The sequence below is a fragment of the Odocoileus virginianus genome, chromosome 30 (genome assembly GCF_023699985.2).
Source record: "Odocoileus virginianus isolate 20LAN1187 ecotype Illinois chromosome 30, Ovbor_1.2, whole genome shotgun sequence".
NCBI lineage: Eukaryota > Metazoa > Chordata > Mammalia > Artiodactyla > Cervidae > Odocoileus > Odocoileus virginianus.
Window position 1 is genome coordinate 42,751,351 of NC_069703.1, and position 25,716 is coordinate 42,777,066.

The window sequence follows — 25,716 nt, forward strand, 5'->3', positions numbered from 1 at the left end:
ATATATATATTCTTTCTCAGATTCTTTTCCATTATAGTTTATTATAAGATATTGAATATAGTTCCCTGGGCTATGGAGTAGGACCTTGTTTATTTTATATACAGTAGTGTGTAAGATTTTATCAAACATTAGAGAAATATACAAGGGAAAAGAAAAGTCTATCGACATTTTCATCCCATCTTCCTAAGCTAATAACCAGTATCAATAGCTTGGTTTGAATTTTTCCATGCTTTCTCCATGCTCATACAAAAATGCACACACATGAAATATGATGTGTTTGTTTTGCTTAATGGGAAATAGGATCATGCCTAAAATTTATTTTCACTCATCACTCTGAAGACAGGCAGGGTGGCTCAGGTGGTAAAGCGTCTGCCTGCAATGCGGGAGATCGGGGTTTGATCCCTGGGTCAGGAAGATCCCCTGGAGAAGGAAATGGCAACCCACTCCAGTACTCTTGCCTGGAAAATTCCATGGACTGAGGAGCCTGGTAGGTTACAGTCTATGGGGTCACAAAGAGTTGGACACGACTGAGGGACTTCTCACTCACTCTCTCACATCACTCTGGAATTAATGTTCTTCAATTAAGGGATCATGATTACTATAAATAAGCTATGTGAGATGAGCAGCATTTTAAAGGACAGAGAGGTAGGCGAAGAAGTCAAAGAGTGGTCCAGAAGTCTGGAGGAGGGGCTGTGGGGGGAAGGAAGGCCTCCCGCAAGGTGAAGGAACAGCCAGGACACTGGTCTAACAGGCTGAGAGAGAGGTTTGTGACTAGTAGTCAGAATCAGAGCAGAGAAGGTCATAGGTGACTCCATCCCTCCCACATACCTGCAGCCCCGGGTACAGCAGGCCACTCAGCAGAGGGTGCTCCACCTGCTTTACCACCTCAGCTCCAGCTTTTTTGGCATCGTGCTGTGTGACCACAGAAGAAAGGCGGTAGACATCCAGCGTGTACTCTCTGAGAGGAGACAAGAGGTGACAGCTCTAAGATGGGGCCCAGGTCTCAATGCAACCCTAAAAGTGTGTTGTTAATTCACTCTCCTGATTTTAAGACATTCAGAAAGAATCAGTTCAGTTCAGTCGCTCAGTTGTGTCCAACTCTTTACAACCCCGTGGACTGCAGCCGGGCTTCCCTGTCCTTCAACAACTCCCAAAGCTTGCTCAAACTCAAGTCCATTGAGTCGGTGATGCCATCCAACCATCTCTGCCTGCTAGTTTCTAAATGTAAGTAGTCCATCCACTCCTGAAAATACTACTTAATTTTTATATTTTTCCTTTTTAAAGATGGATTTAAATTAATCTTTAATCTTTCTCTTTGCTTAACTCCTAAAATAGGGCTTCTCTGCCATTGCCCTCTACTCTCTTCTTCTGGATGCCTATTAAATAGATGCCAGAATTTCTCAGTCTGTCATCATGTCTTTATTTTAACTTAAATACATGTAAGGAATAATGAACAATATTATGACTAAACTGCCCATCACTCAGTTTAAAAAAAGGGACCTAGGGAATTCCTTGGTGGTCCAGTGGTTAAGACTCCACATTTCCACTGTAGAGGGTTTGGGTTTGATCCCTGGTTGGGGAACTTAGATCCCGCATGTATAGCAAAAAAACAAAAAAGACTTAATTACTTCTAAGGCTTCTGTGCACTCCTCCACAATCCTACTTCTTCCTTCTCCAGAGTAACCTGTTTTATAGTCTGTTTGTATCTCTAAACAATGTGCTATAAATATTCTTATATATGTATCCTGGTACATATGTGCAAGTTCCTTTATATATGCTTAGGAGTAGAATTTCTGTAAGACAAGGGATTTGCATCTTGAACTTCAGTTCAAGATAATGTCAAACTATTTTCCAAAGAGGCTTTTCATCAACTTTATTACTTAATATTCTCATTATTTAAAGTTTTGCCATTAAAAAATTACTTATTTCTGGTTGCACTGGGTCTTCGTTGCTGCTTGTGGGCTTTCCTAGTGGAGCGCGGGCTGCTCACTGCAGTGGTTTTTCTTGTTGTGGCTTGACGGCTCTAGGGTGCTTGGGTTTCAGTACTCAGGGCTCGAGGGCCCTAGAGTGTGCAAGCTCAGTAGTTATGGTACATAGGCTTAGATGCCCTGAGGCATGTGGAATCTTCCGGGACCAGGGATCAAGCTCATGTCCCTTGCATTGGCAGCTGGACACTTAACCACTGGAGTACCAGGGAAGCCCAATTTTTGACAACTGGTTTAGGAGTTTTTGACATATAATACTCCTTTGCCACTTACATATGTTATAAATATCTTCTAGTGGGTGGCTTGTCTTTTTATCTTACTTTTGATGTAGTGAAGGTTTTGACTGTAGTAAAGGTGAATCCATCAATCTTTTCCTGTGATTTGTTTTTGGTATGTCTTGCTTAATTTTCCCTGACCCACAATCAGAGGACAGTCATCTTTTATGTTGTCTTTTAAATGTTTATAGTTTGGCTTTAACAGTTAAATCTTTAACCCACTTGGAATGAAGGGATCACTTTTTTCCCGATATGGATAACCAAAAATCTCTTCATCACTTTTTTCTTAAAAAGTTTATTCTTGCTCTGCTGACCTATACTGCCAGCTCTATATAAATCAACTTAACATATTTGTGAGGATCTATTTCTGAACTCTGTTTCAGTTGTTTGTTTATTCTGTTCCAGTTGTTTATCCTATCTACATGCTATATAAATGACAAAGGACTTGGCATCTAGAAAACACAAGGAACTTTATTAAAAAAAGTGAAAAAATGGGCCAAGACACTTGCATAGATACTTGATTGACAGAAAAGGAAATGCAAATGGCCAAGAAAAACTTGAAAATAAATATTCTCAGATATTTTGCCCTTACACTTGCATGGTTGTTTGTGTAGGTACAGATTTTTCAGTTGCAAATTCCTTCAGAATTTTAAAGGCTCTGTTTCATCCCCTTTTAGTTTTCATTGTTCCTTTGGAGAAATGCAGAACCATTATGATTGCTGTTATTTCGTATGTGACTTTTGTGCCTTTGAAAATTTGCATATACTTTTTTGTTCCCAGTGCTTTAAAATTTCAAAATAATGCACTTCAGCGTAGGTTTACTTTCATTCATTGTACTAGGCACTCAATGAGCCCTTTCAGTCTGGAAACTCACGTCCTTTAATTGTCCTTACATTATTTCATCGACAACTTCCTTCCCTCTGACTCTTTTTATTGCTTTTCTGGAACACTTACTACTCAAACATTGTGCCTCTTGGCCTAGTACTCTAGTTTTATCTTTTCCTTTTTTCCCACTGCGGTCTATGAGGCCACAAAAACTACAATTCAAGTACATACAATTCAAGGAGTTTCCTCAAGGTACATGTAGTCTTCAGTAAAAGTCTTCTTTTACTGAAAAGATGATTTTATCACCTTTTACAGATTTTAAGACATATTTATTTAAACATTTAGCATCTCTGAAACCTAGATGACTATTAAAAATTAAGGCATGTTATAGATTAATTAGCAGTATTTAAAAAAACATCTTAGATTAAGTGAAATACAAATCTCTTTGTACTCCCACCTTCACTTGGTTTCCGGTCACTGAGTATTCTCAACTAATTTGTCAACTGATTTATTTGAAAACTTGTTCGTTGCTCAGCTGTATCTGACTCTTTGTGACCCCACGGACTGACTGTCCATGGAATTCTCCAGGCAAGAATACCAGAGTGGGGGCTTTCCAGGTGGCACTAGTGGTAAAGGACCTGCCCGCTAAAGCAGGAGACATAAGAGACTTGTGTTCAATCCCTGGGCTGGCAAGATCCCCTGGAGAAGGAAATGGCAACCTGATTCTGTATTCTTGCCTGGAGAATCCCATGGACGGAGGAGCCTGGCAGGCTACAGTCCATGGGGTCACAAACAGTTGAACACGACTGAAGTGACTTTACACACACACATGCATGCATGCCTACTGTTAGCAGATTAAATTGTGATTTAAAAAAAAAGAAACTGGCGTGGGTAGCCATTCTCTTCTCCAGGGGAGCTTCCCAGGGGTTGAACCTGGGTCTCCTGCCTTGCAGGCAGATTCTTTACTGTCTGAATCACTAGGGAAGCCCATATCTGAACATTAGAAGGCTTAAAAATAGCATTTAAAAAAACACTTTTCAGCAGGAAGGCTGATCAAAGTACTAGTCTGTCAGATTGCTGGAAACAAAAGTTCTTATCCACAACTTAATCATGCTTAAAGCTTTTCTGTTCATCTCTGAGCTGCATTCTAGGTGAATTTCCTGGTACAGGCAGACCTCATTTTACTGCACTTCACTTTATTGTGCCTCACAGATTCTGTGTTTGTTAAAAATTGAAGGGTTTCTTCTGTGGAAACTTTTCTGCGCAAGTCTATCAGTGCCATTTTTCCAACAGTGTTTGTTCAGGTCATGTCTGTGTTGCATTTTGGTTAACTCTTGCAATATTTCAAACTTCTTCTGTATTGTCATACATGATCTTTCACGTTACAGGCATACCTTGGGGATACCATGGGTTCAGTTCCAGATGACCACAAGGAAATAAATATTGCAATAAAGTAAGTCATATAAAGTTTTGGTTCCCTAGTGCATATTCAAGTTACATTTATACTATGCTGTATTCTATTAAGTGTGCAATAGCATTATGCCTAAAAACTGTACATACCTGAAAAATAAAATGTACATATATTTTATTAGTAAATACATGCTAAAAAATGCTAACCATCATCTGAGCCTTCATCAAACTATAATTTTTTTGCAATAGTAACATCAATAGGGATTTTGCTAACTTCAGACTTCATGAGGTTTAAGAGAAAAGAAGCCGTAACATTAAAGTGCAAGGTGAAGAAGCAGGTGCTGATACAGAAGCTGCAGCAAGTCATCCAGAAGACCCAGATAATATAATTAATGAAGGTGGCTCCATCAAACAACAGGTTTTCAGTGTAGATGAAACACTTTATATTGGAAGAAGAAGCCATCTAGGACTTTTATAGCTAGAGAAAAGTCACTGCCAGACTGCAAAGCTTCAAGGACAAGCTGACTGTCTTGTTAGGGGGAATACAGCTAGCAACTTTACGTTAAAGCTAATGCTCATTCATCATTTAAAAAATCCAAGGCTCTTAAGAATTATGTTAAATCTATTCTGCCTGTGCTCTATAAATGGAACAAAACCTGGATGAAAGCACATCTGTTTACAACATGGTTTACTGAATATTTTAAGCCCACACCATCCTTATGGCAGAAAGCAAAGATGAACTAAAGAGTTTCTTGATGAAGGTGAAAGAGGAGAGTGAAAAAGCTGGCTTAAAACTCAACATTCAAAAAACCAAGATCATGGCATCCGGTCCCACCATTTCATGGCAAATAGGGAAACGATGACAAACTTTATTTTCCTGGGCTCCAAAATCACTGCAGATGGTGACTGCAGCCATGAAATTAAAAGATGCTTGCTCCTTGGAAGGAAAGCTATGGCAAACCTAGACAGCATATTAAAAAGCACAGACATTAGTTTGTAGACAAAGGTCTGTATGGTCAAAGCTATGGTTTTTCCAATAGTCATGTATGGATATGAGAGTTGGACCATAAAGAAGGCTGAGTGCTGAAGAATTGAGGCTTTTGAACTGTAGAGTTGGAGAACACTTGAGAGTCCCTTGGACTACAAGGAGATTAAACCAGTCAAGCCTAGAGGAAATCAGTCCTGAATACTCACTGGAAGGACTGATGCTGAAGCTGAAGCTCCATTCTTTGGCCACCTGATGTGAAGAATGGACTCACTGGAAAAGACCATGACACTGGGAGAGACTGAGGCAAGAGGAGAAGGGGACGACAGAGGATGAGATGGTTGGATGGTAGGATGGTATCACCGACTCAATGGATATGAGTTTGAGCAAGCTCTGGGAGATGGTGAAGGCCAGGGAAGCCTGGCATGCTGCAGTCCGTGGGGTCACAAAGAGTAGGACACAACTGAGCAACTGAACAACAACTCAGAAAAAGATTCTTTTCAAAACATTACTGCTCACTGACAATTCATCTGGTCACCCAAGAGCTCTGATGGAGGTGTACAATGAGATTGATGTTATTTTCACGCCTGCTAACACAATATCTATTCTATAGCCTGTGGCTCAAACAGTAATTTCAACATTAAAGTCTCATAATTTTAGAAATACAACAAAATTTGTCATTCATGGGAAGTAGGCAAAATATCAACATTACAAGGATTTGGAAGAAATTGCTTTCAATTTGCACAGGTGGAAAAGAAGGGTTCAAAACTTCAGTGAAGGAAGTAACTGCAGATATAACGGAAAGAGCAAGAGAACTAGAATTAGAAGTGGAGCCCAAATTGCTGCAATCTCATGATAAAACTTAAATGGATGAGGAGTTGCACTTAAATGGATGAGGAGTTGCTTCTTAGGGATGAGTAGAGAAAGTGGATTCTTGAGATAGAAACTACTCCTGGTGGAGATGCAATGGAGACTGTTGAAAAGACAACCAAAGATTTAGAATATTATATCAACTTAGTTGATAAAGCAGTGGCAGGGTTTGAGAGGACTAACCCCGATTTTGAAAGAAGTTCTACTGTGGGTAAAATGCTGTCAAAAAGCATCACAAATTACAGAGAAATTGTTTGTGAAAGAGTTAATTGATGTGACAAACTCTGTTGTTGTCTTAAGAAATTGCCAAAGTCACCCCAGCCTTTGGCAACTACCACCCTGATCGGTTGCCAGCCATCAACAATGAGGAGAGACCCTCCACCAGCAAAAAGATTATGACTCACCAGGGGCTCAGATGATGGTTAGTGTTTTTTAACAACACGGTATTTTTAAATTAAGGCACACACACTGCTTTTTTAGACGTAATGCTACGGTACACTTAACAGACTATAGTACTGCATAAACATAACTTTGAACCCATGCCCCCTGTAGTGGCAGCAGAGTTTTAACCACTGGACCACCAGGGAAGTCCAACACCTATTTTCACATATGCACTAGGAAATCAAAATATTCATGCAACCCACTTTATTGTGACATTCCCTTTATTGAGGTGGTCTAGAACCAAACCTGCAATATCTTTGAGGTATATGCTTTATTTAAAACTCTAAATGTCCAACACTGGGGAATACAAAGAAAATTACGGTAGATGAAATAAAAATCAACTTGTAAGCAAGAGATCTGAGTTCACATCGTGGCCCTTACACTTACTAGCTGCATGAACTTGGGGAAGTTAAATCTGAATTCATTTCCTTATCTGTGAAATAGGATAGAACAATGCTTACCTTTTAAAAAGTTGGTCTAATGGTTTAACTGTAAAAGTGACCATTATAGAGATACATGGCTTATATATATATAATGTGGAGACTATGAGGCAGTGGGCAGGAAGGATTACTTAGGAAACTGGGGCTAAAAAATTAGGGCACAGGGACTTTCCTGGTGGCCCAGTGGCTGAGACTCTAATCCCAATGGAAGGGCCTGGGTTCGATCCCTGATCGGGGAACTAAATCCAGTATACCACAACTAAAGATCCTGCATGTTGCAACTAAGAGCTGGCAGAGCCTAATAAACAAATAATTTTTAAAAAATTAGAGCAAAAAATTATATGAATGCTGATGTTACAAGTATGATTTTTTTTTCACATTTCTTTTATTACTATTTGCTGAGTCTGGAAGGAGAAAGGGAGGCTGCCACTTTCCCATATGCTGTGAGGTCTACAAGGCCAAGGACTTTGTTGTGGTGACTTTTATATTCCCAGCAAATAGTATGGTACCTAGGCATTTACTAGTCAGTAGATATTTGATAGATGAATTAAAAGGACAAAGTGTATACAATTTTTAATGGTTCTTAACAAGTAGAGCCCAACACCTTCGAATCCAAATTTAGAGTGCCTTGATTCCCCAGGCCTGTAACTAGCTAGAAGCACCAGACTCGCAAGGAGGGTGGAGCACTTACTTGCTGAGCTGGTAATCAGTGCCTTTGATGAACTTGAGCTTCTCCAAGGGCACCCCAATGCTCTCTAGCATTGCCTTGATCACATTCTCATAATAGCTGGTTCGAAGTTCTAGAAGTTCCCACGGAGCCTTCATGTTATCCAGGTATGCATGCAGGTCTGCAAACAGAATTGTTACCTGGACAGAAAAGATAAGGGGTCACTAAAATGTGAATTTGTTCAAGTACCTCCAAACAAGCGAGTAAGTCTCTCTTTTGGCCGCTGCTCAAGGGCAACTGCGTGGTTTATAATATTAGTTCTTACCTCACATCCTGCTTTCAGGAAGTCTGCGATCTTCGACATGGGCACAAAGTAAGCCACATGGGGCCTGCCTGTAGTTGCTGTCCCCCAGTAAACTTTAAGTTCCCGCTCCTTCAGTATCTCCTTCAGCTTCTCTTCCCCGAGAACCTCCTGCAGTGGAAGCAGAAGAGCTGCTTTAATGGCAGTGTCCCACCTCACTCAACCAATAACCTCAGATATGCAGATTATACCACCCTAAAGGCAGAAGGCAAAGAGGAACTAAAGAACCTCTTGATGAAGGTGAAAGAGAGTGAAAAAGCTGGCTTAAAACTCAACATTCAAAAAACAAAGATCATGGCATCCGGTCCCACTACTTCATGGCAAATAGATGGGGGGAAAAAATGCAAACAGTGACAGACTTTGTTTCCTTGGGCTCCAAAATCACTGCAGTGACTGCAGCCATGAAATTAAAAGATGCTCCTTGGAAGAAAAGCTATGACAAACCTAGACAGCGTATTAAAAATCAGAGACATCACTTTGCTGACATAGTCAAAGCTATGGTTTTTTCCAGCAGTCATATACAAATAGGAGAGTCAGACCATAAAGAAAGCTGAGCGTCAAAGAATTGAGGCTTTCAAACTGTGGTGCTGGAGAAGATTCTTCAGAGTCCCTTGTACAGCAACGAGATCCAGTCAATCCTAAAGGAAATCAATCCTGAGTATTCACTGGAAGGACTGATACTGAAACTCCAATCCTTTGCCACCTGATTCAAAGAACGAATTCCTTGGCAAAGACCCTGATGCTGGGAAAGAGTGAGGGCAGGAGGAGAAGGGGGCGACAGAGGAGGAGATAGTTGGATGGCATCACTGACTCAAAGGACATGACTTGGAGCAAACTCTGGGAGATAGTGAAGACAGGGAAGCCTGGCATGCTGCAGTCTATGGGGTCCCAAAGAGTCAGACACAACTGAGTAACTGAACACCACCACCTGCTCATCCTTTACCCTGTGACAAGGAAAACAAAGGTACGTTTCACTGAGAGTCCAGACTCAGAGCCAGCAGGGAGGTCTAGCCAGGCTCTCAGTGCTGAGTGAGAACCAAAGGAAGCTGGTGCTGTTGCTAGTACCACTCCGGTGTAATGACAGTGACTTGAGGGAAACGGAGACTGTCCCTACCAGCATCTTCCCCTCCAACTGCCTTCAGCTCATGCTCCTTCCTTTCACAGCCAGTTTCTTGAAAGGTGTCTCTTCTGCTCTCCACTTCTTATCTCCCATTCCAGTCTGAATGCCACACAGCATCACACAACTGAAAATGCTCTTGCTAAGATCACAGATGGTCTCCAAATTGCTAAACTGAATGGATACTTTGTAGTCCTCACTTCATGGAAATCTCTTTCAGTTTCCTCTATTTTAGTTTTCCTCCTACTTCTCTGGCTTCTGTCTTTCAGATTTCTTTGCAGATATTTGTCTTCCTAATTATTTAAATGTTAGCAATCCTGGGGGCCCTCTCTCTTTTTACTCTACATTTTCTGTAAATGATCCTCTTCAGTTGCTTCAATTACTACTTATGAGCTGCGCTGTGTGCTGTGCTTAGCTGCTTAGTCGTGTCCTACTCTTTGTGGCCCCATGGACTGTAGCCCGTTAAGCTCCTCTGTCCATGGGGATTCTCCAGGCAAGAATACTGGAATGGGTTGCCATGCCCTCCTCCAGGGGGAATCTTCCCAACTCAGGGACTGAACCCAGGTCTCCCTAGTAACTACCAAATCTCCTGCTCACACCTATATAGAACATGTACTTGTTATCAACCCAGTTAATTCAATCACATGTTCAAAATTAAACTCATGCTTTCAACCTTTCTCCTTCACTCCCCAGGCATCTTTTTCACTTACAGTTTCACCCCTAGTACAGTAAATGGTACTGAGTTGCAAAAGCTACTCTAAAACAGCTCTTAAGTCCTCCTACTTCTTTCCACCTTTACACAACCAACATAGTCATAGCTATCATTAGATCACACCAAGACAACTGTAATAGCTTCTTAACAGGTCTCCCAAATCTACTCTTGTTCTCTTCAATCCACATTGCAAAAGGAAGCCAGAGAGGCTTTGAGAACAAAATTCGATTAACTCATTTGCCTATTTAAATACTTCATTTAATAATTTCCTTTGCTCTAAGACAGTATTAAAAAAATTCTAATAGGCTAGTGAAAGTGAAAGTCGCTCAGTCATGTCTGACTCTTTGCAACCCCATGGACTATACACTCCTATGCTGTGACAAAGGAGATTTTAGTGTTTCTTCAGGTGACAGTTTGGGGAAACTATTGGAAGCCATGAAAGACAAAAACTCTTTTGCTGGTTTGAATATCTATTGGCAGGACTTGTTAAAATCATGTGTTCCAAGCCAGTTGGAGGCTGATCCTGCATCCTTTAAGCCCCTGACTATGGGACATTTAGAGTTTTTACTACTCAAGGAATGGTCATATCACTTAACCTGGAGTAAATCAATGCTACTAGCTTTGTGTGTTATTTCTCCCCAACGTCTCCTTATGGAGAAAGGCTAGGAAACAAAGAATCTGGCTAAGGTGAAGCATGCAAGAATCTGGTTAAGATGAAGTTATGAGAATGGGACTTCTCTGGTTCAGTGGTTAAGACTCTGTGCTTCCACTGCAAGGGACGACGTGGGTTCAATATCTGGTTGGAAAAGATCCCACATGATGCGTGGTGTGGACAAAAAAAAAGATCAAGTTATGAGTGAAAATAACTCAAAGGTCCATCAACTGACAAACAGAGAAATAAAATGCAGTATATTCATATAAAAGTAGTATTGGTTACTCAGTCGTGTCCAACTCTTTGTGACTCCATGTACTGTAGCTTGCCAGGCAACTTTGTCCATGGAATTCTCCAGGTAAGAATACTGGAGTGGGTTGCCATTCCCTTCTCCAGGGGATCTTTCCAATTCAGGAATCCAACATATAATGGGATATTATTTAGCTGTAATAAGGAACAGAGTTCCGGTAAGTGTAACAACATGGATGAAACATGAAAACATTAAGCTTACTGAAAGAAGCTAGACATAAAAGGCCACATATTGTGATTCCATTTACATGAAATGTCTAGAACAGGCAAATTAGAGACAGAAAACAGATTAGTGGTTCCCTAGAGCTGGGGAGAGGGGAAGAATAAACAGTGATTAGTAATGAGCACAGGTTATTTTTGATGATGAAAATGCTCTGGAATTAAATAATGATGGCAATTGAACAACCATATGACTACTAGAAAACCCACTGACCCACACACTTTAAAGGGGTGGACTTTATGGTATGTGAATTGTATCTTATAAAAATATAAAAGCAAGCTACTGCCTTCAGAATAAACCCCACTGTCAAACATTGCCTACAATACCTTCATGACCTGGTCCTTGCCTGCTCCTCCTAAACAAACTAGTAAAATGTACCATATGTTAGATGGTAATCAGTTCTATGGAGAAATAACAAAAAAAGGTAGAGTAAGGGATGAGGCAGTTTTATCTGGCAGGGGTTTGTTATTTAAATAAAGGCCACAGATGATATGACAACAGAGGCCTGAGAGAGTCAAGAGAATGAGCAATGTAAATATTTTCTAAGTGCTTCATCTGTACTTTGCTTCCTTTACTCCAGCCAAGTCAGCCTTCTCTCAGAACCAGTGGGTTCTTTCTCTCCTCTGGCTCTTGACCTGGGTTCCCTCTACCTGACACGTTTTTAACACCCATTATTCTGGTTAACTTCTACTCCTGCAGTTTCTGGAACCAGCACAACAAAGGTGAAGTGATGAGGTGATCCGAATCCCTCAGGGCAGTTCAGAGTTCCTCAGCTTTCCCTGAACACTCTCCGCAGCCTTCCTCCTAACTTCCTTTCAATTAAGATCTCCGCGTAAAGCACCTTTCAGTACTAGTTTCGACTTAATTAAACGTCTAGATCCTGGGTCCTTGCAAACGTCTGATTTCCTCCAGACATGCTCTGGGAGGGTAGGGTCCTGACGTACCCCCAGCGCCTTAGCACCGAGCCCGGCACACAATAGGGTTTGTGAGGTGGATTCAGAGCCTGGCTCAACACAAGTAATGGCACACAGAACGTGAGACCACTGTGATTTCTGTAGTAACGGACTGACTGACCGACCGGCAGCAAGGACTGCAATCTCTCTCAGAGCTGCCTCGGCGCGAAATCCCGAGTACCATACATTTATGACCCCGTAGAGGTGCTCAGGATCACTTGGACCTCCGGCCCGTTGTCCCCAACCACGCACTTTCAACCCCGAGGCCCCACCTGCAGGTTCCGGGTGATAAGGTTTAGCTTCTCTTCAGGGCTCAGAGAGTCCCCCATGACTCTGTCGCTGCCGTCTCCAGCAGTTAGCCCGGCACCCGGGCCCCTTTCTCGGTCGCAGCCGCCGCCGCCGCGTGCCGGAAACTGTCACGCCGGCCCAGGTTAGGTTGCATCAGCTGAACTCGTCCCTCGGCTTGACCGGCCTGCACCCTTCTCCTCCTACCAGCAGCCCGGAACAGCCAAGTGTCGAGCGGGTCGATGAGACGAAAAGGGGTGGAGCCTGAAGGGGGGCGGTGTGGAGGGCGGGGTTTCAGGGCCTAAGCCGGGCGCAACCCTCTGAGAGGCGGGGCGGTTTCCTGCCAATCATTGCCTGTTTGCCCTCCCCTTGGCGCTGGCCCGGCAGCCTCGGGGTGGGGGAGGTCGGGGAGGGGGCGATAAGATGGCGCAGGGGGCGGAGTGAGGCGCAGTCGTTCGCCTAGGCTGTGGCCCGGCTTCTGGAGGTGAACAGCTGAGGGAGGAGTGGGGGTCGGCGAGCCTCGGCTGGGAGGGGGAAGGGGGCGCCTGTTGCTTCTCCAGAGGGCCGCGCATGCCGTCCGCCCCGTTGAGGGGTTGAGGCCCTCACCCTGCTGGGAGAAGGGCTCGTTTTCGTTTCTGAGGTGATGGCGGCGGGAGGGGGGAGTGTCTGTGCCGCCCGCCAATTCACGTCGGCGGACGATAGATGCCCCTCACCCTGCCCAGGCAAAGGGTGCCGTCTGGTTACCCGAGAGGGGCGAACGACGTCTGTTTCTTTGCCCGGTGCGGGTGGGGACTGGAGGTGGCGGTGGGGGTTGCCTCTCCCCCTGCCCCAAGGCGGGGAGGGTGTTGCTAGGCAAAAAATCGCGGTCTTTCCGGCCGCGCCTTGCAGGCGGGTAGGCAGCGGAGAGAGGCTGGCCCGCCCCAGGAGAGAGCGAAGGTGTGGGACGGGCAGCCACCCGCAGGGTGAGGGTGTACCGCGCCGCTCTGCTGAGGGGCTGTTTGGCTCCTGCTGGGGGAGGAATGGGGAGCAAGCCCCGAGCTGCTCCCGCCTTCCGCGGAGAGGCGGGAATTCTTGGTCTTTGGGGAGGAGGGAAGAGCGAAGGCCCTGCCCGCAGGGCAGTGCGGTACGGCGGCTACAGAGCTTCTAAGGGAGAGCTGGGGGCGGTCAAACCTTATCCTACGTTGGGCGAACTGCGATCAAGCGCTCGATCGGAGGAGCCACCAGTTCCTTCCAGGGCAGAAGAGCGGGCACTTGGCACCGCCGGGTGGGCCCGGGAGAGTAAATGATTGAATTGCCCATCTGCTGCCCCTACCTGATTTCCAGTTTGATGGATTTGTTAGAGGCTACAAGCTTTAGCAATCCTGTCTAAATCATTTAAAAAACATTTTCTTTTTAAAGAGAAACCTGTTGCCTCAGCTGAGTAGTATTTGGCTTCTGTGGGAGGAAAGTCCTGACACCCTTATCTAAGTGAGCCGTTACCTAAAGCAGAGATTTGCGGTCCGAGTTGTTTTTCTTTCCTGCAGTGTCTACAATTACCTCCAAGGGAGTTGCAGAATTCTTACAGATAATTGCAGTTCAGTTTAATTTGGCTTAAACTTTATGCCCGTTTCATGGAAAGGCCACCAAGTGTCTTTAATGCTATACGTCTCACACGTATTGCACACAGTAAAGGTTGGAAGTCAAAGCTCAAAGATCAGTGGGTCTTTTTGGAAATAATCCTTGCCCTTGGCCAAACCTGTCAGATCCAGCTTGGTAATGGTCTTGGTTTTTAGAGCCTTGAAAGAGGGGTATGAGGTTGTGTTTGATGTTGCAGTTTTAGTGGCCTGAATAATATAAGGCTTGTGTTTTAAGGCAGTAGGTTTTCTTAGGTACGGTAAAAATAGAAAGGGAGCTGGTTTCTGAGGTTGCATGCAGGTTAGAGAACAGAGCGAGGGGGTGGTAAACTGAAGTGTGAAGGAGGGGGTGGACAGATGAGAGAGACATGGAAGGACAGAATAGGGTCACAGAGAATTAAGAGAGAAACGGGAGATGGGAATTATATTTTTCCTTTAAAAATAAGATTTTCATATTTAATTTAAATTTTTTTTTTTTTGGTGGTGGCATGTGGGATCTTAGTTTCCTAACCAGAGTTTGAACCCCGAGCCCACTGCTTTGGGAGCATGGAGTCTTAACCACTGGATTGCTAAGGAAGTCCCAGGATCTTCATATTTGAGATTACTACAAAGCAAGTACCAGGAAAGGCAGATGATGGTAGAATGGCAGACAGGCACATACTAAGGCCATCTTTGTGGAACTTCACTTTATCTTTTACATTGTGCCTGTAGTATGCTAAGTGCTTTTGTATTCATAATCTCATTTTTAATTCTTAGAAGGACCTTATGAGGTAGGTACTATGATGGTCCCTATTTTACTTGAGAGGACATTTGAAACTTCAAAATGTAATCATTGTTTCCCCACTGGCTTCTTAATTTTAAAATGGTTTTATTATTAAATATTTCAAGCATATAAAAGTTACAGTTATACCATATAACATAATAATGAATACTATTAACCCCCCACTCAGCTTTATTGTTTTAGGTCTTTTCCTGTTAGTGATTTTTAAAGAAATAAAACATTACAAAAAGAATTGAAGCTACTCATGCCCCCTTACCATTCCTTTTCCCTCCTCACCACCAGAGGTAATCACTATCTTGAATGGCATGTTTTTATAATTTTATAATACATCCATGTTTGTATCCATACACAGTTTATGTTATTGTTTCTTTAGCAAATTGCAAGAAAAAAAAAGATGGGAATCTGGAGATTAAAATACAAGATTTATCAGCCAACTTTAATGTATGGACCTTACTTGGATACTGTTGTGGTTTTTTTTTTTTTAATGTGACATTTTAAAAATAGCTGAAAATATGAACTGGATATTTTATGATAAAGAATTTTTGTTATTTACAGATGAAATGATGTGATGCCTGGGATTTGCTTCAAAATAATCTGGTAAAGGGGGTAGTGGATGGGGCAAGATTAGCAATGGGCTGATAGTTGTTGGGGCTGGGCGATGGGTATGTGGGTATTCATTATTACATTGTTTTTGCATATGTTTTCAATTATAATAAAAATTTTTAATGAGGTGATTGTGAAGAGAATGATTTGTGCAAGTTAAATAGATGTTTGTGGTATTGTTTTGCATGCTAAGAGCATTCAAATTTAGAGCAAAGTTAGACCTATTGGAGCATTCTGTGAGGAAAGCTCAGAAGAGCTGGCTCTGTGCCTCTGGATGTCATGTGGCGTAGGAATTGATGCTTTCAGTGGCTATGGAGACTATTGGTCCTGTGTGTGCACAGTAAAGTTAGCAAGTAATGATTTTTTTTTTTCCATTAAGGTTTGACCACTTTCACAGGTCATTTCTACATTCTTCCGTTCCACTTGGGAACTTAAGTGGAGCCTGTGCATAATACAGTGGCTTAAATTATTTTTGCCAAGGGACCAAAAACCCTCCTTAATGTCTGCATCCTTCATAGTATATTAGAGAGTGTACTGAATGTAGAAGATTTCCATTTGCTCACTGACTCTGGGCAAGTCTATCACAAGGAAGGTAGAAAAAGCAAGAAAAAACATTGCCTTTGAAATTAAACTTGGGTTTGGATCCTTGTTCTAGCATATTAGCTCTGTATACTCAGTACGTTAAATGCCTCTGAACTTTAGTTTCCCAAGAGTGAAAATATATTGAATTCTTCATTTGGTTAAGCAAGTGCTTAGACTAGACCCTTTGTTTTTTGGTTTTTTTTTGGCTGTATCGCACAATATGTAGGATCCCATGCTCCCTGCAGTGGGAGCCCCCTGCAGTGGAAATGCAGAATCCTTACCTAACTGGACTGCCTGGGAATTCCCAGGACTAGACTTTTGGAAGGAGTAGGAGAGTGGCGATAGTGACTCAGAAATTCTCAGAAAGTGGCTACTTAACCCCAGTGTCTGTCATACTTGTGCTTGACAAGCACAAACTTTATTAAGTAAAGGAAATATTTTTCAAAAGTAAACCTTTTTTCTACTGCTGCCTAAAGAAATAACTTTACTCTGTAACCCAGTCACTGGGCAGAGAAATTACTTTTTTCTTCATAGAGACACCTGCTTCAGTGCCTACCTAGAATGTGTTCAGTTGCTCAGTTGTGTCCAACTGTTTGTGGCCCCATGGCCTGTAGCCCGCCAGGCTCCTCTGTTCATGAGATTTCCCAGTCAAGAATACTGGAGTGGGTTGCCATTTCCTACTCCAGGGGATTTTCCTGACTCAGGGATCCAATTAGCATCTCTCTCTTGCATCTCCTGCATAGGCAGGCAGATTCTTTACCCCTAGCACCACCTGGGAAGCCTGGTGCCTAGAACTCTTCCACGATTGCTGAAAAATTGGTAAAATAAGATAAAAAGTCATAGCAATTCTTAAGTTTATAACAGTTTAGTTTCTTTGATAAGACCTGTGTTATAGAGTTACATGAGTTAGAGTTGTAAAATGTGTCTCTCAGTGCATAGTTTATAGTATAGGTGCTTAACAGTTTTTCCCTTTTTGTCCCATTTGTCTCATTTCTAAGATGAGCAAGGCTTTTTTTTTTTTTTTTTTTTAATTTTCCCTGTTTTATTGAGATGTAATTCCCATATAACACTGTATTAGTTTAGGGCTTCCCTGGTGGATCAGTCGGTAAAGAATCTGCCTGTAATGCAGGAGACCCGGGTTCAATCCCTGGGTTGGGAAGATCCCCTGGAGAAGGAAATGGCAACCCACTCCAGTATTCTTGCCTGGAGAATTCCATGGACAGAGGAGTCTGGTGGGCTACAATCCATGGGGTTGCAAAGAGTCAGACACGAGTGAGTCACTAACATTGTATTAGCTTAAGGTATACAACATGACTTGACATATGCATATAATGCAAGATGATTGCAATAATGAGTTAACATACATTACTTCACCATAGTTCTCTAGTGCTTTATTGCCCATACCATTTTGTATATTCTTATATTGGTGTGTAAGTTGAGTGTTGTCTTTATTGGAAGATTATACATTCCTTGAGGGTAGAATCCATATCTTTATTTCTTAGAAATCATATAGAGACATACTATGTAGCTCAGTCATGTGTGTTGATGGTAGCTTAGAAAATGTTTTCTGAAAGAATACATGAACCAAAACTAAAATTTAGAGAGGGAAGTGGGGTGGGGAAGAATTTACAGTTAAAAGGCTATAAGAATTTTCCAAATTTTCTATCACTTTTGCCATCTAGAAAATAATGAGAGATCAGGTCCATCATTAGCTACTTAAGACCTAATTTTTAATTATACAAGTATATATAAATATCAAGTAAAGTAGTGAAGTCTCCCCTTGTCTCTCTCTCGATGCCCCTGCAGGTTATTATAATCATCAGTTTTGTGTTGTGTTTTTCTAGACCTGTTCTTTGTGTTTAGGTATGTATTGAAAATGAGGTTTTTGTATGTATGGTCATGACTACAACTTTTGGATCTTGGTGGAATCTTCAGTTCAGTTCAGTCGCTGTTGACATCACCTAATCCCAGTTCTCTATCCCTTCCATATTTTTTAAATGAGGAAACAAGTCCTTGGTTAAATGGCTTGCCCAAATTATCACAACTAGTTAGTGACAGAACCAGGACCGTAGCCCAGGTCTTTAGACTCTCAAGACCGTGTTCATCCTACTAGAGCAAATGATATTCTTGAGAAAGTATAAATTGTTGGGAGGAAGAAAACTAGTTCCTTAAGTTGCATAATTTTTCCTCTAAAGATTTTTCTTTGATGTTCTTGACTCAGAATCCAACTTTGTGGTATTTTAAAAAATATCAAGATCAAAATTAATAGATGGAGTACCTTAAAGCATAATGCAGTTGACTTTGTAATTAGCAGAGTTGAAAGTGATGAGAAGATCCTCTAATTTTCTTTGTGCCTGCAGGAAGGTGGGAGTCAATCATTTTGACAAGTCTCCTGAAAGGAACAGCTAGCAGGAGCTGAACCCTTTTTCCATTTGGTCTCGTGGCAAAGGCAGAGATCACACCAGCAGCTCCACACAGTATGAAAGACAATTTTTTTTCTTCTTGTATGCATAAAATTGTTTCTTTTTAAATTAAAAAAGTAATATGTGTGTTTTCTAAAAAGTATACACTGTGAAAATCCAAACATTTTATATATACATATTTGTTTTGTTGTATGTTATAGATATTATTCCAGTGATACTACATACAGATCCACTTCATTGTTTTTAAATAATTGTAAAGTATTCCATAAGATGAATGTACCATGATTTTAGTGAACAGTTCTGGTGATGGACATCTAGGTTGTATCCAATATTTGGATGTTCTGAATAATACTGCTTTGAACACCTTTATAACTGTATATATGTGCCTTTGTACAGGTATTTCTGCAAGGTAAATTTCCAGAAGTGAAATTGCTGAGTCAGATGCTATGGCCAAATTACTCTCCACAAAATATTGTACTGATTTATACTCTCACTGATAGTATGTGAGAATCCTTGTTTCTCACATTCTCACCAAAATAGGTTATCGTGTCATTTTAATGTTTGCCACTTTGATAGGAAAAAAAAATCTCATTGTTATGATAGCTATTCCCCTGATTCTGGTAAAGTTAAATATCTTAGAACTTTCTCGTGTTACAAGTCATAGTGCAAAGAATTTGAAATACTAAGACACTATCACTCTCTAAAGCAGATTGGAGTTGTTAAAAGGGTATTTCCTGTTCTCAGTGAAACTGCCTCTTATTTCTCCAGATATGATGTGCTCACTAGTGCCCTCTGAACAGTCTTCTGGTACCTCTCTCTTGCCTAAAGACAATGCTCCTTTTTCTTGGAGTTCCTTGGATGAGGATGAATTGGATGACTCCTTGCTGGAGCTATCTGATGGAGAAGATGATGGCCATTTCAGTTTCACAGAGGAACAGATTCAGGAACTCTTGAAGGATGATGACCTATCAAATGAGCACTTTCCTTGGGGAGGAGGGTTGCCTAATGATGACAGCAGGAATGTTGAGAAGGGAGAGAAGGGGAGTCAAATTCCACTTGACACTCCCCAAGAGAAAGATTCACCATACAACATGGGACCAGAAGCTGAGACCCCTGACACATTCAAACTACCTCAACTAACTACATCAGTTGGTCATGGACCAACTCCTACTAAACCATTGAACAGACGCTTTGCACTAGAAAAGAATCTTATAAAAGTTACAGTTGCACCATTTGATCCAACAGTTTGTGATGTTGTACTTGATAAGGACAAGACTTATGTGTCCAAAGTTACATCCAGAGTTACTGAAAAACCCTCCTCCCTTGGGGAAGAGATGAGAGAAGATGATCTTAGCCCAAATGAGAGCACACTTTGCACAGAATCTGAAGGGATCAGCCCCAATAACTCTGCCTATGATGGGCCCCCACTCCCTTCTTCAAACAATAATTTTCAACATACTGTCTCTGATAAAAACATATCCAACAGTAAGAAACCTACGCCTGTATTCTCTCAGATCTTGGACCATTCAGAGACTTCTAATACAGGGTCATCCTGGAGAAATGGATCATATAAATCAAGTTTTGAAATGAAGTTACCAGCTTCCAGTTCATCAAGCAAAGTAAGTATGTTTTTCAAGGTGAAGAGAGGAATGAAACTATATAACAGAGCTTTGTATTCAAATAAATTTGGGTTTGATGCCTAACTAGCACTGTGTCCTTGGGCAAATTATTTAGATTCTCTGTTTCCTCATATTTCTTATCTATAAACTGGAGTGAGTAGTACTTTATAGTATATGGAAAATTAATTAAATAATATATTCATAGTAACTGGTATATAAAATTAACCATTTACTGAATAAGATGATGATTTTACTATTCTACTTCTTTTCCTTGAGATTACTATCATCTCATTTAAAGCACCTCTGTTAGTACCTGGTACAGTAAAGTTTACAAGTATGCTTATGTAACCTTTAGTTCAAGAATATTTCCATAAGTAATATTTTTAGTTATTTTCTTATAACTAAGGCCATCTTTCCTTCTTCATTCCTTCTGCTCTGAAAAAAGCAGGATGTTCTTGAGAAGGATTCTGGGAAGCTAAAGGTCCATGAAAAAAGACTAGGCAAAGTCATTCCTGTTCTGCAAACCAAAACAAGGTAAGGATATAGTGAAATATTCTGGTTTCTGTTGGTTCTGTTCAATTGCTTTCTTGCTCTCCTGAGTTTCTCCTTAGTGTGGGAAAAAAGCCTTGCGCCAGAAGTAAGCATACTTGAAGTTCTGGGACTACCAATAACTGTGTGACCTTGGACAAGTCAAATACTCTCTGACCTCAGTTTCTTTGTCAATAAAATAAGGCTAATGATGCCTTCTCTGCTGCCTCATAGGGTTATTTTTAAGAAGAAAAAAGACTTTAGTGAAAGCACTGTATAAATGTAAGATTTCTTTTCCTATGTGTGGGGAAGCCTGTTCACAGGCATAGGAAGTTAGAATAATTTTAACAAAAATGTTAAGATATATCTATGTAGAAAGTCATTTAAACATTTCTCCCAACTTGCATATATCTGTCCTTGGTGAAAAAATTTTATAGAGGTTGCAGATTTGGGTCACCTTTTCAGTCTATTTTCTTGTTGCCAGGAGATGGCAGTATCTCTACATGGGCCTTTTCAATTAGCAAAGCTATTTTTTTAGGTTGTGTCATATGTGCTTCCTTACAGTGAGATTCTTTTTAAAAATTTGATTACAGATATTAAATTTCTTCAGTAGTACAGATAAGGCTAAAGTCCTTTGACTATAATCCCCTAGTCCCAGTTTTCTGGGTTTTCTCTCTTTGTTTTGTTTGGGTTACTTCAAGGAGCTTTGTGAGTTGCATACAATGAAAATTATACCAAGGTACACAAGTTAGGCTACTTGGGTCAGTAATAAATTCACAATCTCGTCCACAGACACTCAGTACAGTATAATCAGCATGAACAAAGGCCAGAAGTTGTTTGTGCCAAGGTCACCAATGTTTTAATTGCCAGATCTAGCTGATTCTTTTTGGTCTTTATCTTACTTAATTTTTGTGTGGCTCTATGAAGTTAGTTGTTTCCTTACTAACCTTGAATTGTTCAAAATGCTTTCTCGGTGGAGTAGGTAGTCTTCATTTTGCTATGCCTTGTTAAGGAGGTTGTATCTTTTTTCTTCAGCTCTATACTTGATTGCAGCTTTGCATTACGTGATTAACACTGTCTTTTGTCATTGCATCTTAGTGTTTTGAGAGTTCATTGTTCTAATCCATTGCTTCCTTGGTGGCTCAGATGGTAAAGAATCCACCTGCAATGCGGAGGCCTGGGTTTGATCCCTAGTTTGGGAAGATCCCCTGGAGGAGGGCATGGCAACCCACTCCAATATTCTTGCCTCAAGAATCCCCATGGACAGAGGAGCCTGGTAGGCTATAGTCCATGGGGTCACAAAGAGTCGGACACAGCTGAGCAACTAAGCGCACACAACCCATGAACAGTATATGAGTCTCTACAAAGCACTGTCCTCGTGGTTCTAACCGATTATTTTTCCTCCTGGTTTGCTTTGATAAAGGACTAATGTTCCGACGTTTTCACCGTCAGACCTAGAAAAGCAGAAGCAAAGTTATCTCAGGAATGTCATTGCTCATATAGAAGACCCAGTGGATTCAAACCAAGGTAACATGGTAACCAAAGAATGGCCTATGAAAAATATGGTGAGACTTTTTTATTCCAGTGTGATATAGCTTAAACTGGGAGATCGTCTTGAATTTTTATAAATTGGTGAGAAAGATAATTTCCTTATCCAAAGGTTTTCACTTTAAGGGATTGCCTAACCAGATAATCCTCAAACTTGTTTGGCTAACTAGTATTAGAGAGGCATCCAAGGAGACTCATACCAGTACATGAAAAGAGTCTCCCCCATGGTTGAGGTCTATAACCAGACATTTTTTGCCTGGGATTTTTTTGCTTCAGATTTTTTTCGTCTGAAAAATAGTAGAAATGACAACCAGGCACTGCTTAGTAATCATTGGGTTTTTTTTTTTTTTTTTTAATTTTTATCCCTGTTGCCTTCAACATTTAAAAGTAAAAAGCAGGTATTTTGGATACCATCTTGCATCTTGGCATTTGAATAAAAGCTCTTGGAAGGGTTGACTACTGTTCAGATTCTTCAGTCTGTGAGTTTTTCCTTGTCAATCAAAAGCTGTTGCAAACCAAAATGGCTAGATTCTTTCTCCAGGCCTCAAGAGACTATAGTTCATGTTTTTGTTCATCCTGAACTATTAGCTGATGGGAAGACTCCTAAAGGGAAGCTTGTAAATTATACTGAAGGTTTGGAGATTAGAAAATACTGGTGAAAGAATTGCTTCAGTTCATATTCTGTCATCTTAGCTTCTTTCTGTATTCATTCAGCACAGTTTTCTCAGGTACTTTCAGTAGTGCTGTTTGAAGATAAGGGATTGAAAATGTAAAGAGTTAATGCAATATTGGTTAGTGTTCTAATAGAACTATGAATAAAGTGCAGTAGGTACAGGGAAGAAGTTTGTGTTTGGGAAAGAAGAATGTCCTAAGCAGCCTCTACACAGAAGATAATTTAGTTCAGTTACTCTGAGATCTATTGTAAATCAGTAGGGAGGATTTTAGAAGGATTTTTGGCCAAAGATCCAAGGAGAACTCTCCTTTGTTTGACAAATCTTGAGTTACTTGGTAGTTTTTTCTTTTTTGTTTTATAAGGCTATGAGCTAAAAGTTGAGAACTCTGAGATATCAGCCAGAAGAATTTTTACTCCAGGTTCTTTTATGTTTTTCCTCAGATTTCATTAAGCAATCAGATGCACTTGTACTGATTGCTTGGCCCTCTACTTGTGAGATCCCTTTGCTTGAACTAAAAGGATGTGTGAAACTAGAGACATCCCCACCCCCACCCCTGCTGTCATTAAAGGGGCAGATTAAAAGTAGTTCATCTATATTCAACCTCTGTGGAAGAGACTTGATCATTTCTCCCCTCTCTAAGGTGACTTACTTTCTCTTATACCTTAGGTAGTTGACAATGATGATATCCAGTCACATTTTCCTTTCTCATTTGGGGCATTTAAAAAGAAAATTTCATGGGAAGAGCAGTGAGTAGCTGCTCATATTACTGTATCTTTTCCAATCTCTTCCTCATTCAGCAATCCCTCTTCCATTTTATCACAACAATCTATATCCCATAAGGGACAACTAGAATAACTAAGAGAAAAGTCAGTTGCTTTAGTGGTTGGGAGAACAAAGTCTGGTCTAGGGTTAATACCTGAGTTCATACCCTAGCACCACTGCTTACTGACTTTGTGACCTTGAGCCAGTAAAAACTCAGTTTTCTCATTTATAAGATGAAGATAACAGTGAAGCTTAATTGACATGAAAATTATATGTGTAAGTAGTAGTAGTATACATAGAACAGTACCTTACCATAGGAAGTTTATTGAATATTTAGTATTATTAGCAAGAAATTGTGTCTTCTCATACTGAAGTTTTTACAGGTAAAATAATGTGATGTCAGGTATTTGTTTTTAAATCTAAAAACAAAACAATATAAAAAACTCAATCTGAAAAAGTCGAGAAAACAGCTTTACAAAAATGTTGATAAATGAAGCTCAGTGACTGTCATTGAGGGTGAGGGTGCTTATTATATGCTAGTCTCTACTTTTGTGTATATTTGAAATTTTCCATAATAAAAGGGTGGGTTTTTTTTTTTTTTACGTGCATCTTTTAGGGAATTTCTTTTTTGACATCTTAAGAATTTTCGACATTACCAGCTACTCTAAAACCTTCATAGGCCTCCAGTGTTTTCTTCTGCCTTTCAGAAACCCAGTGGGATACTAATTTCTGTGTTACTTTCCACACCTCAAAAATTTGAAGATTTTATATATCATATTGCAGGGGAGATATGGGCATATTCTTTCTCTCCTTTCTTTATATATGAATTACTGGGCAACCGGAAGCAAAGAGAAGGAGCAGAGTACCTCCTGTCCTTTTTAAGATGTTTAGTGCTGTCTGCCTTGGAAGGGTTTAACTCTTCAGGCCCCTTATTAGACACAGAGAAATAATAGCGGACAGATTCAAAATTAGTTCCTATCAATTCAATTTGATCCCTCTGCATTAGGTTAAATCATCTTTTACAGTTTATCAGTAATTTGTATATTATTGATCCAGAATATAATAATTAAATCATCCTTCAACTCCATTATTATAATATAGGTATAATCTCTTTTTAGTTTAGTGCCACATGGTTCATTAATAGCATTTACAAAGAAATACATACCACTTCCTTTTTGTCATCCCCGATAACAGATAATTTTATATTGGATAATAAATTCTTAGAGTTGGAAAGTACCATTAAGATCGTCTCCTTAATCTCCTACCATGTAAATCTATGCCATATATCTTTGCCAGAAGATTATTAAGCCTCTGCTTAGCGTCTAATAGTGCAGAACTCGTTACCTCATGAAGCAGGCCGTTTATTGCTTGGAAAATTCTTTTTTATTTAATTGTAGTACAGTTGATATACAATGTTGTGTTAGTTTCAGGTGTACAGCAAAGTGATTTAGTTATACATATGCATATATTCATTCTTTTTCAGATTCTTTTCAGAAAATTCTAATTGTTAGAAAATTAGTCCTTACATTGACCAACTTGTGCTTCCTTATAATTTCCAGTGGTAGTTCCTAGTTCTGTCCTCTAGGATCACAAAAAATAACTACTCTCTTCCATTTACTTAATGTATTTAAGGACCTGTCCATATTAAATATCTCAAATTAAAGGGTTTTTAATGATTAAAAGAATCATATAATTTATTATTCCATCTTGATAAATTAGGTTATATCCATTTTCTTTTTTTTTGTTTTTGGTTATGTCCATTTTCATTAGTAATGCTGCAGTGAACATTCTGGTTCATAAATGTTTATGTACAACTCTTATTTCTATAGGATGAATGCCTAGAAGTGGAATTGCTGGGTAAAGTATATAAACATTTTTAAAACTTTTGTTAAATGTTACCAGATTGTCCTGCCCCAAAAACTAGTATTAATTTTTGTCACCAATTTGATAGGTAAATTTTAACATTTTGTTTTAATAATTAGTGAGTTTAAATATTTTCACATTTTTTGGTAATTTATATTTAATCATAATTCCTTAAAATTATCTGATATCTAATCTGTATTCCAGTTTTCCAAA

The 25,716-nt window shown here is 40.3% G+C and overlaps 2 protein-coding genes across 8 annotated transcripts in view; one reads left to right on the top strand and one right to left on the bottom strand.

Annotated features, from left to right (window-relative positions):
• The window catches only part of YARS1 (tyrosyl-tRNA synthetase 1), a 30,950-nt gene extending 18,229 nt beyond the window's left edge, over positions 1 to 12,721 (bottom strand). Inside the window, exons 1-4 of the mRNA XM_020896057.2 lie at positions 12,495 to 12,721; positions 8,224 to 8,370; positions 7,923 to 8,098; positions 829 to 958 (exon numbers count right to left, since the gene is read on the bottom strand). Coding sequence (XP_020751716.2) covers positions 829 to 958; positions 7,923 to 8,098; positions 8,224 to 8,370; positions 12,495 to 12,551 — 510 coding nt within the window. The 5' untranslated portion in view covers positions 12,552 to 12,721. The remainder of the gene's footprint in view (positions 1 to 828; positions 959 to 7,922; positions 8,099 to 8,223; positions 8,371 to 12,494) is intronic.
• S100PBP (S100P binding protein) overlaps positions 11,187 to 25,716 on the top strand; it is a 35,735-nt gene continuing 21,205 nt past the window's right edge. The window contains exons 1-6 of one of the 7 annotated variants that reach the window (XM_070459099.1): positions 11,187 to 11,207; positions 15,457 to 15,498; positions 18,447 to 18,563; positions 19,278 to 20,128; positions 20,574 to 20,662; positions 22,080 to 22,183. In XM_070459099.1, the coding sequence (XP_070315200.1) occupies positions 19,280 to 20,128; positions 20,574 to 20,662; positions 22,080 to 22,183 (1,042 nt within the window). In that variant the 5' untranslated portion in view covers positions 11,187 to 11,207; positions 15,457 to 15,498; positions 18,447 to 18,563; positions 19,278 to 19,279. Of the gene's footprint in view, positions 11,208 to 12,886; positions 12,992 to 13,059; positions 13,148 to 13,171; positions 13,444 to 15,456; positions 15,499 to 15,522; positions 17,950 to 18,446; positions 18,564 to 19,277; positions 20,129 to 20,573; positions 20,663 to 22,079; positions 22,184 to 25,716 lie in introns of those variants that run through there. The other 6 variants (XM_020896059.2, XM_020896061.2, XM_070459097.1 and 3 more) reach the window with 6 other exon arrangements.